The 17,889-nt window shown below is 42.9% G+C and overlaps 1 protein-coding gene and 1 long non-coding RNA gene across 3 annotated transcripts; both read right to left on the bottom strand.

Moving 5' to 3' along the window:
- Nucleotides 1-1,554: 1,554 nt before the first annotated feature.
- Nucleotides 1,555-2,305, bottom strand: LOC123135987 (uncharacterized). The gene is made up of 2 exons (XR_006466424.1): nucleotides 2,044-2,305; nucleotides 1,555-1,931 (listed from the first exon to the last, which is right to left on the bottom strand). It is a non-coding gene; the product is annotated as an uncharacterized lncRNA (long non-coding RNA).
- Nucleotides 2,306-4,902: 2,597 nt separating this feature from the next.
- On the bottom strand, nucleotides 4,903-6,367 carry LOC123133642 (uncharacterized). Of its 2 annotated transcripts, none has more exons than XM_044553084.1 (2): nucleotides 5,923-6,367; nucleotides 4,903-5,809 (listed from the first exon to the last, which is right to left on the bottom strand). In XM_044553084.1, the coding sequence occupies exons 1-2, from the start codon at nucleotides 6,145-6,147 to the stop codon at nucleotides 5,531-5,533; spliced, it is 504 nt and encodes a 167-aa protein (XP_044409019.1). In that variant the 5' UTR covers nucleotides 6,148-6,367; the 3' UTR covers nucleotides 4,903-5,530. The 2 variants fall into 2 exon arrangements, with proteins under 2 accessions (XP_044409019.1, XP_044409020.1); XM_044553085.1 differs by having other exon boundaries at nucleotides 5,956-6,367.
- Nucleotides 6,368-17,889: the final 11,522 nt, after the last annotated feature.

Genomic DNA, 17,889 nt, shown 5'->3' with positions numbered 1-17,889 from the left:
AAATTGTTATCAATGAGTGTAAAGTTCCTTCGGTTCGATCTCTCAAGTGCGTAACATGCATGAACAAAGTTTTTATCTTAAGAGAAGAAAATCTGATAAGTCCTTCGTTCTCTATACCTTAAGTGCGCCACACACTTGATGAAGTCCTTCGATTTAGATGGCTTAACTACCAGGCACGTGTAATGCCCAACCTGTTTAAATCCCGTTGTAGTAGTCTGTAGACAAGAAGAAATAGAAACCGATTGTTCCACTTCCTATCATGCCGAGGTTGTTCATCAAAATCCATTCTCGATATCCAAACTCGAGCATGTGTAACTAAATTTGTTCTGCATAGGCCATAAAAGACAGGTCATAGAATGTGAAACTCCATATTTGGGGTGTTTGTCTCTCAAGTTCTCATATGCATGACATGAAGGACTCGATATCAAAATCGATATTGATTATCTGTGAGAGTACGAGACCTTGGTGTGTCTAGTTGAAGTTCTTTTTCGTATGCCATTATTCCCATTGTAGTAGTTTGTAGACGAGACGAAATTGGAATCGATCGCTTCACTTCCTATCCTTCCTAGGTTGTTCGTTTCTAAGTTCTAACTGATGTGTGGCATGGCCTTGCGGGCGAGGCAGTGAGCGGAGGCTTGTCACTTTCCTAGGCGCAGGGCCGACAGTTTGTATCCTCGACCAGTTTGCTCGTCCCCTCTATCCTTTCCCTCCTTCACATACTCCGTTCCTTCGATAATAATGTAAGAGTGCTAACTGGTCTCAGATGGAGATTGATACAATTAGAAGTTTGGGCTTAAATCTGAGACCAATGCATGGGGAATTTTCTATTGCCTTGTCTTTAATTTAGGGATTTGTTCTAGATAGTTGAATGTTAACTTTAAAATCAGAATACTTAAATTTCAAATATGAGGGGGTTTTAGGACGGTCAAATTTGAGAGATCACTTATTTTATGTGAATTACAAATTTATTTTTCTTATCTACTACTTTTTACGACGTGTGGATTGTAATTTGGATAGCTATACTTTCGCTTGCAAACGCGGCGAGTTTCGTACTATGCAGGCCATTTCCATGACTTTTGTTGTCAAGTTTCAAATTAATTTTGGTCTATGAAACTGGACACTGATACATTACATATTGTGTTTAATTAACTTAGTGGACAATTCCTCAGAAATTTCTAAATGAATGCACTGTACTTTATTGGGAAATTAAAAGACTCACCATTATTTTCTGAAATAGCAAGACCATAAATAATACAAGGGGCTCAATTTATTCCTGAATATTAACGCGATGTGCAAGCACTGGGTTGGTTACTTCTCTATTATCAGAAAAAGTGCTTCGAAGCAAATCCCAGTCACATACTATCATCCCAAAAGTGCAGAGCAATGCACTAAAAAGTATTACACATATTTTTACAAAAAGTTTGATCCAGTTCTTCAGTTCTGAACTTCTGATACATTTTCTTCAATAGTTGAAGACAAAATATAAATAGTTCCTCACAGTACAATAACATTTGAATTAGGTGACTACGGTTCACTTCAACTAACAGAAAGGTATACTAGGCATACAAGAATCTGAATATGCACACGCGAGAGCACATACATGCATCAATTTCCGTCGAAGCCGCCGGAGGGATGCACACACGAGAATACGAAGTGAGATCAGAAAACAAAATCTGAGGCCAACGGCTTGTAGCACAAATCCATATCACCGAACGACCGACAACAAAGGTCGCAAGTGATGGCATTCTAGGAGATCGAAGATCCATCGTAGTAGCACTGGAGTTTTATAACACAGACAGAAATTTGTAGGTAGCAAGGAGAGCTGGAAGAAACAAACAAACTATAAAAAATCCATGACACCGACAACAAAATTGCATGGCTGGAGTTCTACATGATCCAAGTTCCACCACACCGGCCTGTAGGTAGTCGCACTGGAATTAAAACATAAACAAAAATAATAAGGAAAGAAAGGAGAGCAGCAAGAACAAAACAAAATAGAAATAGATTTTATAGAAGAACGGGTGAGACCATGGGAAAGGAAACCTAATTTTCCAAGCCCACAATGCCTGCTCGGTATGGATATGAACGTCAAGCGTCGGAGGGGCACCGGGTGGATCTGGCCGGAGGAGGGGAAGGAGAAGGTGGTGGTCGTCGGCTCGTCGCCGTGGTGGGGCTCGCTCGACGGCCAGCACGCCAGCAGCCGTGGTGGGGCTCGCTCGACGGGGGAGCGCAACCCAAGTCGTGGTTGGGAGGAAGATCTGGTCGGAGGCCTCCAAATCGCGACGGTGGCTGGCTGTGGGGGGGGGGGGGGGGGGGGGGGGGCGGCCCGATTGGATCTGGTCTCGGAGATAACAGAGAGAGGGATGGTAGTCACGCGTGAAGTAGGCTAGGTAGGAATAAAGTAGATACGATTTGACTGTATTGCAGCCGTAAAGCCGAGTGAAACAGAAAAATAGGACTGCTGCCAGTGGGCCCAGGGTGGGCCAGCCGGCGTGGATCCCTGCGAGAGCGGACGGAAGAGATTCGCGCTGTGAACGAAACGCGAATGAAAAAGCCTTTATCGCATGATTACTTTTCCACTGCAAGGTATATTGTCCGGTTTGGTACCTCATGTTGGCATGGAATTTAAAAATTCAGATGAAGCTTGGGCATTTTGGCTTATCTATGGTCGTAAAAAGGGCTTTGGGGTCAGGAAAAGGTGCACGAACAAGAGATCCGCCGATGGCAAGGTTACTTCATGCCAATTTATTTGTGCAAGGAAATGGAATGCTTAATCTCTTTTGCCAAACAAAATTCAGTTATCCTTATCAAGTCTGAAAATGTACAAGTAGCAAGTGGAATGCTACAGAGACATGGCCTAATTCAGTTAACAAGTTTGAAAACTAGATTCAGTTATCAGCTAATCGGCCTGCAGCGGTGCGGAAACGACGGCGTGGTTCAGCCGACCACCACCATGGAGATGGGTGTGCAGGTGCTCGACATGAGGTTGCTGCGTGCGTACGCCGAGCTGTCCACCACGGGCGGTGACTCGAGGAGGCCGACCAACTGGACGCCCTTAGACCCGCATGAAGGACGGGAGCCCATGTAGCGCGCGTGGCCTGTATCCTGGACGCTGCCGACCACAGGGGCTCCCGCTGCACGTGCTGCCATGTATCCTGGCCGCCTCCGACCAGGGTGCTCCCTCTGCGTGTTGCTCTGTATCCCGGCCGCCGCCGACCACGGGGGCTCCCGCTGCACGTGTTGCTCTGTGCCCACGGCTCCTTTTGCGAACGAATGGCGACGGCGAGGATGCGCCGAGAGCTTGTTCGACCACGGCGGAGAAGGGGAATTCCAGGGGAACAAGGAGATATCCATTTTGTTCTTTTCTGTGTTTATTGTGGGCTGCTGACGGGCCGAAGCGTCGCTTCTTTTCATTGCGAGTGAATGCTTCTGCCATCGGATGGCTTACTAACGGGGTATACGCACATCACGTCCCTCTGCAGTAGGCTGAGCTACGTTGGAGGATCTCGATCCGTATAGATAGGTGGGAGAGCTTTGAGATTGCTATACGGCTGTATAGTTTGGTCCATTCAGCAAAAAAATTGGACTTCTGTAGTGTTGTACATATGCAAAAACTTTTGAAGGTGCGTGTCATCAACTTATGGATTCCTTTTTACTGCACCTCTTGTCCATTTTTGTTGGTCATATAAATCTTAAGGGCAGTCTATTTGTGCAGCAATGAACTTTCATAAATTAATAATTTGATCCTTTATCATAGTACTATCAAGTATCAACTTATATTTTCATGAAATTATAAGATTTATTATCCTTCCATGTAGTAATAAACCAGTACTTATAGCCTATTTAAGCTCGAGATGATAATGATATTGAAATTAGGAGTTCATAATGGTTTGGAGATTTTTTTCTTCAGTTTCATACACATTAAGGAGCATCATGGTCATGTTAGCTACTATTGGATTTTGTTGTTTCTCACTAAGAGCAATTCGACTTATAATCCCAATGTTATGTTAATTTCCAGACGATTAAAAATTGGGTATGTGCTTTATTGTGAAAGTTCACAAGAGAAGCATGCTGTTTGAAATAACAGGTTGCAAATACCTTCATGGCTTTGGACCTTGCCATCGGAGGATTAACACTAAATGCCCACAAATGAACTACATTGCCAAGGACCTTCAGCTTATGAGTAAGCGTGGTTCCACCATTAGTGGTTTGTGCATCTGATTTGTCTATTAGCGAGTTCTGTGACTGGTTTCATGTGTACCTGACATTGCTTGGTACAGCTGTAGGGGCGAGGATGTCATATTGATGCATCTTGATGGTTTGTTTCTGTATGAACTAGCAATCTTTTGTTTCTTAAATGTACAAACTGATATCTCATAACTCTGGTAAAATTATGTCATTTGATCAGCTCATGTGGAACCTACTAATTTTCATTGTCTCTATACGCACACTTGCATATCTTTTTTCCCCAGTGGCCCATTCGTAGGTACCAACTAGAAGAAAATAAAATTGAAAGTATGTTTCTCTTGATTGAAAATATTATACCTCAAATTTAGTTCATTTTAGATTCAATGATGACTGAATAACACGTGAATTAAGTTATGCAGTTTCAGAGGTCATGATTGTGATACATGACAAACGTTTTGTCTACATGATGACCATCTATATGGTACCATGGTTGCCGGCGAGGTGTTGTGATGGCGTCCGCTTCCGAGATGCACTAGTTGGGTCCATAATTTAATTTTCTTGATGGACTGATTTTGTATCTATCAATTAATTATCTTTGGTAGTTGTTGCACAATGGACGTGGGCATGTTGATTCATAAAGCAAAATATTTCCAATCATTTAAATGACTTAGGAATTAGGAATTATATGCTCTTTGCATGAGATTTCAGCTTCTCAGAAAGTAGATTTGCATTATGATAAAATTATTATTTTTATAATAGAACATATTTTACTCAAGACGTACATTGCACGTGCATACTTACTAGTACCTAATAATAAAGAAAATTAGATTTCTAGTCGTCCGTCATTAGTACTTTTGCATAAAAGCTCTTAAAGTTTATACGAATCAACCCGCAGTCCAAGGTCAACCCGAACAGTTACGAGCGAGAAAAAAACACTCCCAAACGCATCTCCACCAGCGCGCTGCCACCCCCTGCCGCGAGCCGCCGGCCCCAGCCCCTGTGCCACCGCCTACCCCGCTGGAGACACTCGAGGCCGCGGCCGTTGCCGGCTCCCACACCCGCGGGCCTCCGTTGCAAGCGGAAGCGAGGAGGTGGCGGGGTTCTTGGTGGTCGCCGGCGTGGCGAGGGCTGAAGGGGTCGCTGGCACGGGCGTCGGGCGCGGTCGGATCAGAGGAACGCGGGCGGCGGCACAACGTAGGAAGGAGGGGCTGGTGCTGGAGCTTGAGGGCGCGGACGCCATGGCATGCGTCTAGATGACAGCAGAGGGCCAGGCGTGGCTTGGCTTGGTGCTGGAGCTTGATGGCGCGGCCGCCATGGCATGTGTCCAGATGACGGCAGAGGGCTAGGCGTGGCTTGGCTTGGTGCTGGAGCTTGATGGCGCGGCCGCCATGGCATGTGTCCAGATGACGGTAGAGGGCCAGGCGTGGCTTGGCGTCGCTAAGAGCCACGAGGTCATCGCTGCCGGCCGCCGTGGGACGCCTGCGTTATGCTGCTCCATTGCCGGCACCTGTCCCTGTGCGGCGCGTGCGAACCCGCCGTGAACACCTGCCCCGTGTGCGCGGCCACCAAGAACGCCTCGCTCCATGTCCTCCTTTCTTGACCATCCAACTCCGAGCCCCGGCTGGGATCAATAGGCAACAATGGGCAAAGAAATTAAAACTGAGAAAGAAGATGATCTTAAGGTGAAATAAAAAGGAGGAAGATGGATGGATGGATGATAATGAGAAAAAATACATGCCACTGGTGAGCAATATAGGACCATGTTACCCAACCCAGGATGCACGGCGGGGCAAAGCGGTGGCTCGCGGGAGGGGTGTGCAGCGGCTTGGGCGTGCAGGCACGGGATGGCGGGCGAACTCCACTGAATCTATGAATGGGGACAGCGCAGGCCGCAGATCTGGTGGCGTGAGCTCTTCGTAGAGACTGGCGCGGCGGTTGGGGCCTACTTGAGGCGGCCATGGCCCGTTCCTGTGGGGGGAGTACAGAGAGAGGGGGGGGGGGTGAAACGGAAAGAATAAAAGCGAAATGAAAGAGCGCGCGAGGTGGGGCCGTGGTTCTCCGGCGAGGTTGGTGCCGGCGTCGGGCATGGATGCAGAATGAACGCCGTGGTGCGCGCAGCCGACAGAGGCGGCGCGTCCCGAGGAGGAGCTCGTCGGGGTTGGGGGATGGATGTTTCTTTATATTATTGGGTTGTCGATAGCGTGTGGAACCACAACGCTGGAGCGCCAGCGAGGCATCTGGTTTCTTCTCGCTATCAACCCACGTGTTAGCGCTGGCGTGCACGCATGTTGAGCGGACAGATGAATATCTCTGAGTTCATTATACGCAGATACACACAAGGTACTAGGTACATTTTTTTTTATTTTGTGCTAAAGAGGTATAGTAGATTTTATTTCTTGGATACAGAATCCATATACGTACGTGGATTTCAAGTTCTATACGTGCATCCTACAGAATTAGTGGTTCGTATTTTTTCGTGAAATCTGCTTATATAATTTTACAAAGTGTCTGCATACTTTAAAAAATGGTTCTGTAATTTAAAATGTGTTTGTGCTTTTTGAAAAAAAAACAAGATTTCTCAAAAAGTGCCTTTGCGTTTTAAAATGTTTGTATTAGTTTTTAAAAAAGAGTTTATGTATTGAAATATTTTTCACATTTTCTTAAAAAAATCACCCTTTTTTAAAAACGTTCATGTAATTCAAGAAGTGTTTGCATGTTAAAAAGTTTGTAATTTTAGAAATGTTATGTGATTTAAGTAAGTGTTCGTGTGTTTTTAAAAGAAAATGTTAATGCATTCAGGGAAAAATACAATTAAAAGCAAGTTGAATTATGAGGGACGATGCATGAAGTAGGTGCAGAGTGTAGCTCGTGTAGGGCGGCCCTTAGGTCCAGCTCGACTAGATGAGTTTTATAAAAGTTATAAATACCCTTTTGCGTTGGTGTCGGTGATAAGTTTGTTGCGGTGGTGGCCGAGATCAAAGGGGATTTTTTCTCCTTACCCACATGTGGGCCTTAAATTCCTGATTGACTTTTCTTTACGAACTGCTAATTGGAGCAGTCGAATAACCCGGGTTAATTTGTTTTTCAATCAATCCTGTGTAAGGTTAATGCGTAGTGCCTTTTCACGTGTTTTCTCTTAACATCGAATGTGATATGCATATTGTACTCGGTGAGAAAATTTTCAATAACTAACACCAATATACTAATCTAGATACCGTCAACAATCCAGACATTATCCTTCATCCAATTGTTTTGTTGGCCATACACCAATATTTATGACATATGTGGACGTGAATCAGATGTTGCCAACTCTGGCATCACCCTTGATGAGGTCATCAGAATAACATTCCAAAGGAAAAGTTTAGTGTCATTTTATTGTATCATTTTGTTAGCATAATCCTTACAAGTTTAGAGCAGCGAGCCTCCGAAGCTTCGTCTTTCATCTTTTTTTCTCACCCATCGTTTCATACCAATCATATTTCACCGTTATATTTTTTCTACACTCCCGTTACAACGCACGGGCATTTGTGCTAGTAATAATAAAGCACAGAGTGTTTCTAGTCGTCCGTCACCCCTTTTTGCAAAAAAATCTGTCAGTTTGTTGAAATCAACCCACAATCCATCTTTAAATCACACCGAACTGTTTTTTTATTTTCTTAGAAAACCCCCTGACGTTTCAGGTAATCAACCCGCCGTCCATATAGTGTTTTAACAAAAAAAAACTGAGCTTTCGGTTAATCAATCTGCATTTTATTCTAAAACAAAATTATCTATATCTTCTAAACCGTACGTAACTCCGTTGTTAACATGTTATATATGAAATTTGATTAGAAAAAATTGTAGAATCTAAATATGATGCTACTTTAAACTGTTAAATATTTCTAAACTATTAATTTGAATGCAAACTTAATCTATAGTGCACAGTCCGTTTTTCTTTCGCACTGACGGTGATCCAAATTGCAAATAAACACACATTAAAAACCAGATTGAAAGGAAAGAAAACATTGATAACCACACATGCGCAGCTCTGGATAAACTCGCAGGAAAAAACAACATATTTTCTCATATTATTCTGAGGGATTGTGTGCGTGCGAGCGCGCACGCACGCGTGCGCTTGTGTGTGTGTGAGAGAGAGAGAGAGAGAGAGAGACGCCTTAGGACCGACCCTATTCAAATTAGGGGTGGGCACTTTTGAACCGAAAACCGAAAAACTGAACCGAACCGAACCATATTAACCGATTTATCTATTAATTCGGTGATTCGATTTTTTGTTCGGTGGGAAATTTTAAGGTTGTTCGGTGTTTGGTTTTTGTTCGGTTTCCAGTGTCCAAAAACCGAATACACCGAAAAAACCGATATGTACGATACCCCATGCAATACCTTGTTTTCGAAAGTGCAGCGGGGGCGCGTCCTCTGGCAAATACTTGTTGGTTGTGGCAGACGTCAGGCCAGCCGCTAGATGAGTTTCAAATCTCACAATCTAACTAGTACTCGTAGGAGTATGTATGCATGCCCGGCGCTTGGTTATGGAAGTAACTAGCAATTAGTGTATCAATTAGTGCATGAGTTGCTTAGTTTACACGCATCACACATATTCTTCGGTACATAATACATGTAACGCCCCATGTGATTTTACACTTAGTTATGTTCACTAGTTTGCTTGACCGAATAAAGCACGGACTGATGTTAAGGTTGCTAGCTCTTGTGATATATACTGATGAGTGCATGTAAATTTTGGTTTTTCGGTTAACCAAATAAACCGAACCGATATATTATGGTTAATATGGTTCGGTTTCTAAATATTGTGTGATTAATTCGGTTTCCATTTCTACAAAACCGAAATTATAAAACACCGAATAAACCGAACCGTATTAACCATATAAACCGAATGCCCAGCCCTAATTCAAATGCATTTTCGTTGTGTGAGCATTGAGACCACCATTGGGAACACAAATGTGATGCCATGTTAAAATAAAGAACGTCTACCTATCAGGGTGTCGAGTCATGATTATTGGGTTAAGAGCGTGTGTTTTTTCTGTCCCGTTGCGACGCACGGGCTCTTTTCTGTCCCCTATTTTTAGGTAGTATGTATCATTTTTTAAGTATGCTCTTTTTTACGTACAAATATGTACGTATTTCACAAATATAACAAAAACTATGGGTTCGTATGCAATTTTTTCATGTAACTTATTTTGAAATATCTTAGATATAGTATATGAACATATTTAAAATAATAAAATAGTATATATAGTACCACATACTAGTATATGAGACATGTGGGGTAACTACCACCGGATGGTACGATGGATTTTCCCAGGACAAATTTTATCTACCACCAATGGTAGTTACCACCTAGCTAGGTGCCCTCCACGTGTCCCCTTTCCTCTCCCTCAAACGTAGCATCAAGTCTATCGGGTCGAGAGACGTGGTTAACGGGTGCTGTAATCCAATAGGCAGCGACTTCGTTTTTGTGATTAAAATAATCTGGAAGCTAATGACGCGCTGGTCCAACAACCTCTTCAATTCTGTGTACAACAACTTGTCTATGAGATAAAGATGCAAACATATCCGATTATTCTTGTTAGGTGGAGGGCAATTTTTTAGTCAGATTAGTTTTCGTTAAAAAAGGTAGCGTGGAAACGTTATATCTCTTGGATTTTCTACACAGTATAGTAAACAATATATAGTACTTTTAAAACCATTTGGAGTCTGTATACTTGTAGTATGGAGTATTAACATATAACTATTGGAGTCTGGAGTATGGCCTTTACGTGAAATACCTTAGCGTATAAAATAGTATTGTGTATGTAGTATACTTCTTTTTAAGAAGTATACGGGTCTACATACTACTCTTTTTTTGGCTGGGGGGGGGGGGGGGGGGGTGTACATACTAGTCTCGTTAGTAGACAAGTGTCCATGCTACTCTTAGTTGTAGTATGGAGTATATTACAAAACATAGAATGGAGTATGTGTGTATTTTCTTTTGAAATGGCAGTACATAATTTTTTCACTTATGAAAAAAATCATATAACTTTTCTTTGAACCAAAATATTGAGTAGTATATTCATTCGAAAAAATAGTATATCCAGAAAGTGACACGGAATATATCTAGAAAAAATGTGGTATTGCTATAAAATGAATATGGTGCCATTTTTTGAAAGTATGGAGCATATAGTACATGCTGAAAGGAGGAGTATATAGAATGGAGTAAATTTTTTAGGACATATGGAGTATATAGTGTGTTATATATTTTCAAAAAAGTATGGAGTATTTCCCTTTAGATGAAGTACAGAGTATATAGCATGAAAAACTAATGTATAATATAAATAACGATGTACTCTCTCCGATCCAAAATAAGTGGCGTGGTTTCAGTTCAAATTTATACAAAAATCACGGCACTTATTTTGATTACATCATAAATGCCGTATATACGCCACCGAGCGGTCTCCGGCGAGGACGAAGTAAATTTAATGCATGCTTTACGTGCCAACTTGAAGTAGTATGTAGTATATAAAAAAGGATAGTGGTATGAATTAGTATATACACAAAAGTAGTATGTAGTATATAGACGTCCCTACAAAAATTATGTAGTATATACACACAATTAGTATGTAAAAGAATTAGCATGGATCGTGTGTATCACAGTCATGGTTACAAGTAGTTCGTTGATAAATTCACGAACTCCAGTCTGTGATTGATGCTCAAATGTTGCCTAGATGGATGTGGATGAGAGACCCAAAAATACATTGTTCTTTACTAGGAAATTAACGGTATATTTCTGTGAAGTACAAACGAATATCACGCATGCTACAACCGCCTTTATTAGATCTTGGAGTATCGTGTTCCTGAGCATGGGTCCGGTATGCGGACGTCGTCATCGTCGACGGTGATTGACAATGTTGCATGGTTTGGCTGGTTGTCATCGGCGACGGTAGTCGGCAATGTCGCATGATTTGGCTCGTCGTCATCATCGATGGCGGTGAGTGATGTCGCATGTTCAAGTACACCACTAGTTGCCGTCTCCATCACGCGTACAGTCACCCACAGGTCACCGGCAAACATCGATTAACCTTGTACATGTCACGTCGCCTCAACGCATTACTCCCTGCGGTGCTCATATCCTGTTGATCCACATGAAGCAATAGAGATGAGAGTTGAAAGATCAAGGGACGAATCATGTAAGCATGCACCTGATGTTCAAATTTCATGTATATATGCCCATGGATGCACACAAACCTGCAGTCGGCTAACCACATCGCCGCAAGCATTGAGGACGGATGGTGCCGCCTGTCACGACGCCGGCAATCAGTTTTGGAGGCCCTTGGTCAAGATCGCATCAAAATCTATGGATATGACACATGCGAAATTCCTGATCTGATCGAGGTAACGAGAGGGAGAAAGTTGACTAGCCATAAGCGAGAAAAGAACGATAGATATCCCCAGAATATAGGAGCGGTAGTTCTCCATTGCGGGTCGGGTTCATATTTTAAACCCGCTAATTACAACGCATTAGAAAAGCCATTAAGGCTGCACGCATCTTGGAATAATGTACGGTGGATGAGGTAGAGGTAACTACCAATAATAAAGCAAATTGGGTTCTTTTGTCCGTCATGGCATTTTTCAAAAAAGTCCCTCTATTCCAAAGAATTCAACCCGCAGTCCTGTGTTAAGTTAAAATGAATCTTTTTTTTATATTTTACACAAAAGTCCCTGTATTTTGTTGAAATCAACCCGCAGTCTGGATTTAAGTCACACACGAACTGTTATTTTATATTTTTCGAACCCCCTATGTTTTAGGTAATTCATCCGCGGATCATATTAAGTCAAACAATGTTTTTTTTAATCATCCATATCTTTTAAACCGTAACTTCGATTTGAACATGTTATATATGAAATTTGATTAGAAAAATATGTAGAATATGAATATGAGATTATTTTCACCTGTTAAGTATTTTTAAATATTATTTGGAATATATTTAAGTCAAATAAATGATTTTCTAAATTATCCGTATCTTTTAAACTGTAACTTCGATTTTAACATATTATATATGAAATTTTATTAGAAAAATATGTGGAATCTAAGTATGATGTTAATTTTACATGTTAAATATTTTTAAAATATCGTTTTGTGAGCAAACTTATAATTTATAGCGTAAGATCTGTTTTCCTTTCGTACCGGCGGCGACCCGGATTGCAAATAAACACCCCACTATAACAATATAGGGGAAAAAAACGTCGATAACTACACATGCATACCTCTGAAAAATGTCACAGAGGAAAACAACAGATTTCTCATCGCGAGAGTGAGAGAGAGAGAGGGGAGGAGAGGGAGGAGAGAGGGAGAGAGAGAGAGACTTAGGATTAAACATATTCAAACATGTTTTTTTTGTTTTGTGTGAACACCGAGATCATCACCGACGAGGTTGAGAAGGAGGATAAGCGGCAACACAAATATGATGCCTCGCAAAAATAAAGGAGATGAACCTATTGTGGTCTTGGGTGATGGTTGTTGGGTTAAGAGTGTGTGTTATGTTTTCTCTCCCGTTGCAAAGCACGGGCTCTTTTGCTAGTATATATATAAATAATAATAATAATAATCTTTACCTACTAATAAACCAGCGATGGCTTCTGGTCGTACGTCGCTGGCCTTTTTGCAAAAAAGTCCTCCCGTTTATGAGAAAATAACCCGCAGTCCTGTCTTAAAGGGATAACGTTCCGTTCCTCCACCATTTATCCATTGCTTTTGCCTCCACTTTACCGCCGGTCACGCCCCGCCGCTTGCCGCCGGCATTGACGCCGCAGAAACCAAGGCAGGGGATGCGTTGTGGCGGGCGTCCACGCTGCCCGAGCCCAGGAACGGGGCGAGGCATCGCGGCGGGGTTGTATAGCGCGGCTGCCGTTGTAGGCGTCGGGCGCGGCGGACCGAGGCGCTGCGGCGGGGCGGCTTCGGCCTGGAGTGCGGGCGCTACCACAACGGTGAACCGTGGGAGAGGCTCCGGCAGTGGAGCCAGGCATGGCTTGGCGTCGCCAAGAGCAACGAGGTCGTCGCCGCCGGCCTCCGCGCCACGAGCCGGTGGGCGAGCCCGGCATGCCGGCGCTGGACGCGTGCGCGCTCTGCGCCAAGCGGCTGGCGCGCGACAGCGACGTCTTCATGTACAGAGGGGACACACCCTTCTGTAGCAAGGAGTGCCGGCACGAGCAGTTGCAGCTCGACGCTGTCTCCGCCAGGCAGGCAGCCCGGAGGCTGCAGAGGTTCTCGGCCGGAGCAGAGTCCGGGCGTGCACACCATGGGTGTCCGTCTCGAGCTAACCGGCGAAAGCGCCATGGTACATACGGTGCCTGACGAAGAAATGTTACTCCGCTTGTACCAAAGAGATTTGCGTGCACGAAGCCGCTGATGTGCAGTGATAATTGATCGAGCAGAGCCAGAACGAGGAGACTTGCCTTGCTTGAAGAAGGAAGACGTGGCTCACCGGAGCTGCTCACGGCAGGCCGGCGCTGCATGTGTCGCCTGTCAAGTGATTTGGGCATAAACACAGCAGAAAAGGGGCTGGATTGGATTGGATTTGGGCATAGGTGATGTTGCATAGGCGCCGCCACATCCACGGCCACCGGCAGACGAGCAGCACCACCAGAAGACTGCCTCTGCCACAGGCGCCACAGCTAGCCCCCGCGCGTGCTGGCCGGCCGCCAGATCTGGCGAGCAATCAAGCCACTGCACACCGGCCCCATTGCCCACAGCCACCCACCGGGAGGGATCCACCACCACGGCACGGGACTCCGCCCCGGCCCCCGTGCGCCGACGAGCAGGCGGCCACCGCCCCAGCCGTTGCAGCAAACACGCCGGCGCTGCCAGCCAGGAAGTGGCTGGCCAGTAGCCACCGCGGCTGAGGAATGAGGATAGGAGAGCAGCGCTTGGGTGGTGTCTGCTTGGGTGGTGAGGTAGCAGGAAGAAGACGGAGGCGGAGCGGCGCCTGAGTGGATGAGAGAAACGGCGATGTGTGGATAGTGGACTATGGAAGGGGCACTCAGTGGCGATGAGTGGGGATTTTGGGTGCCTCGTGCCTTTTTTTAATCAAAAATGTATCGGAAGCTGCTGGAAGCTGCTGGATGCAAGTACTAGGCATTCCTGCTGAGATTGATATAGTACTTTCTCCGGTTTTATTTAGTCCACATATTAACTTTGGTCAAAGTCAAGATTTGTAAGTTTTGACTAAGTTTATAAACAAAAATATTAATATATACAATAAAAATCAATACCACTAGATTCATTATTGAATGTACTTTCACATCATATAGATTTGTTATGACAAATTTTTATTTTATAAACTTGGTCAAACTTTGCAAAGTTTGACTTCAATCAAACCTAATATGCAAACTAAATAAAAACAGAGAAAGTATTAACCACACCAAGATGAGTAGTAAGTACTGTGGTATTCCTGCTGATTGAAGTTTGGGATAGTCTGCTAAATTGAATTGTTCAGAGCTATTCGTGGGTGTATATCAATCAAAGGATCGGTGTTGTTCAGATAGATTCTGGTTTAGTCCATTGCTGCAGGATTAAAAAAATTGTACAATTCGTTTTTAGTTCATATTTTGCTCATTTTTCGTTAAAAAACAAATTCCGAATTTTGAAATTCATAATTAAAAAATGTACAATCTCAGTCCTTTTCGTCCGAGATTTTCCAAAAAAAAAAATCAAAAATCCAAAATTCACCGATTCATTCAAGGACAGTAAAATTTTCAAAACAAAACACAAAACCTTGGCTCGATGCTTGCGTGCTAGCACCTATTACAATTTTTTTAGAGAAAGTGCGGCAACGGTGACCTGTTTCGTCCCACACGCCGGGAGGGAGGAGCTCTTGCCTTTACAACATTATTAATAAAACTAAAAAGGAGACAAAGAACATTCATAGCTGGATAAGGATTAGCCCTTGTGTGTGCCCGTCTAAGATTGGCTTGCTCTTATGCTGGTACACTGCTGATTGGATTGCTCTTGCATCAAGCTGGAACACTTGTTCGTATTGTTGTCACAACATTAGGAAGTGACCTGTGTGTTTCTGATTGATACTTTGATATTGTTTCTGAATTTGTGAAGATGTTCTTATGGTGATGCTTTGCATTATTCGCATGCACGATGATACTTCTAGCCGATGCAAGCTTCTCAATCTTTTTTTCTATTGTATGTGTTTTTACAGAGCTAGATGCAAATTATTGAGCTTGCTGTAATAGTGGTTTTATCATATTCTTATTATGCATATGTAAAGTTTGTGGCATTCTTATGTGCCCTGGAAACATTTTGGAGGCAATACAAAAGACGCCACATAATGGTTTTCAGGCATTCTTTAGAAATGCCACAAAAATGTCTTGAAGGCGGTATGAGAGATGCCTGGCATAATTTTTAGAGGCATCATGACAAATGCTGCAAATAGTCTTTGGAGGCATTCTAAAAAAATGCCTTCAATTGAGCTTGTTGGCGTTCTGAAAAAATGCCTGCATTTAATCTTTTTGAGGCATTGTGGAAAAATGCCTCAAATTGAGCTTGCTGGCGTTTTAAACATGCCTCTGTGTTGACCTTTGGAGGCGTTCTAGAAAAATGCCTCAGAAGACCTTTCCCTTCGTGACCATCTCTAGCATATTTGGAAAATGCCTTCTTTTCTCTAAGCTGGCATTATAGGGGCTTTTTGAGGCATTTTAAAGTGCCTGCAATTGACGTACGTGTTGTAGTGCACCACAGGTTCCTATGTTTCATTGCTTGCTCTTTGAAGTTTGAACTTTCATCTGCTTTATTTAGATGATGAATAGGCTACAAGCACTGTCTGGGAGTAGCCTGTTGAGGCGAGCAACTAGGAGTGATTCACACCGTTGACGACGGCTCAGGGTTAATTAGACGCAACGACGTACGGTGATTGCATGATGACGGCGGCGGATGCCACCGAGGTGAGCAATTTAACGACCACACATTACCACTTGAAAAAAGATCTATGTAAGCAAACACATATGGAAAGAAATATGGTGCATGATGGATCCTGATGATAATGCGTCTACATGCATGAAACTCCAATACTACATACTAGGAGTACTTTTTTCCACGTACTTCCATACATTATTTTCACATAGTAGTACATATATACTACCACATATACACGATACTAATTTCTAATGCTACTTCACCATTTTCATTTTATAAATACTATTTTTTGTGGCACAACGACTAACTCTACTTTGCCTCAATGTGCAGGTGTAACGGCGGCCAAGGGGAGACTCCGTGACTGCTCTGGCATGACGGCGGCCACGATGACATGCGGTTTACACAGCTGACAGGATACCGCTCCGGCAGCAAGACAACGGTGTAGCAGCAGCCGCGCGACGTACTACAACAAATGGTCGACGGGTGACTGCTCCAGTGCGGCGGCGGCTACAAAGTATGGTTGTATATATAGGATCTACTCGGACAACAAACTCCATTGTGAAATGAATGTAGATAATCGTTCAGTCTGAGCTAGAAGAGACAGTTGAGCCATGGATAAAATTGTATTGTTCCACTCACCTGTGTGGTATTTATTAAACTTTTTTGAATTCACAGATATACTCCATACTGCCTACTCCATACTACCTACTTTATGAAGATACACACCACGTATTTCATACTCCATACTCCACATACTTCATACTCCATACTCTATACTCCATACTCCACATATTTCATACTCCATACTCTATACTTCAAAATAATATATGATAAACTCGATACTTCATACACCAAAAATATTACTCCATACTGCAAAAAAGTTATTGTATATTCTCCATGCTTCAATAAAATATTTATATACACATACTTATTTTCCATGAGTGATATTCAATACTTTTGTAAGTAAATATACTTTCCCTATATGTATTGTAATTAGTTTATTATTCTTAAATATACATACATATAATTCCACTAAAATGATAGGTCCATTGGCCAAACAAGAGTCTGTGTACATATTGTAAAAAAGAACCATCTATATTCTACCTAGAGTATATACCTAAGATTAGGATGTAAGCACGTACCTGCATGTAGGAGGAGCACGTGCCTATCATTATCGATTCTACTCGATGCATGCATGCATGCAATTAGCCGGCCAGTACCTCGCGAGGTTAGTTGCAACAGAACCGCTATCTAATTTTTTAACTAATTTAAATCGTTGATTAATTAGGTGAGCCATATCGGATCCTTTTGGAACCCAGCGACCCGTTTGTTCGCTGCTAGGGTGGGACATGTGGAGGGCTATTGCTTATGGGGTAACTACCACCGCTTATATATATATATATATATATATATATATATATATATATATATATATATATATATATATATATATATATATATATATATATATTATACTAGCAAAAGAGCCCGTGCGTTGCAACGGGGTAACAAAATTATGTTTTGTCACTTATCACAATTGCTCCGTCTCGTCATTGTCATCAACCTATTCATCCTTCCGCCCTTTTGCAAGTTTTATTATGTACACGGCCTTGTGGTTTCCATCGTCATACTGAGCAAATGCCAGTTAGAAAGGAGAGGTGGAGGTCAAGGCCTACTCTGAGTGTCGTCTTAATAACTGGAGCCTCGATCTGTTTTACTTTCCTTGTCAGCACAATTAATGATTTTGATTTGCTTGTATCCGGGTTATATAACCAAATGCTCCTCGTGGA

Source organism: Triticum aestivum, chromosome 6B (genome assembly GCF_018294505.1).
Source record: "Triticum aestivum cultivar Chinese Spring chromosome 6B, IWGSC CS RefSeq v2.1, whole genome shotgun sequence".
Classification (NCBI taxonomy): Eukaryota; Viridiplantae; Streptophyta; class Magnoliopsida; order Poales; family Poaceae; genus Triticum; species Triticum aestivum.
This window is presented reverse-complemented; position numbering and strand designations above follow the sequence as displayed.

Excerpts from the sequence above, each read along its gene's own strand:
- LOC123133642 (XM_044553084.1), bottom strand. The coding sequence starts at position 6,147 with ATGGCCGCCTCAAGTAGGCCCCAACCGCCGCGCCAGTCTCTACGAAGA. Across the intron at positions 5,810-5,922 it reads ATATTGCTCACCAGTGGCAT|CCGGGGCTCGGAGTTGGATG; the intron begins GTATTTTTTCTC and ends TATTGATCCCAG.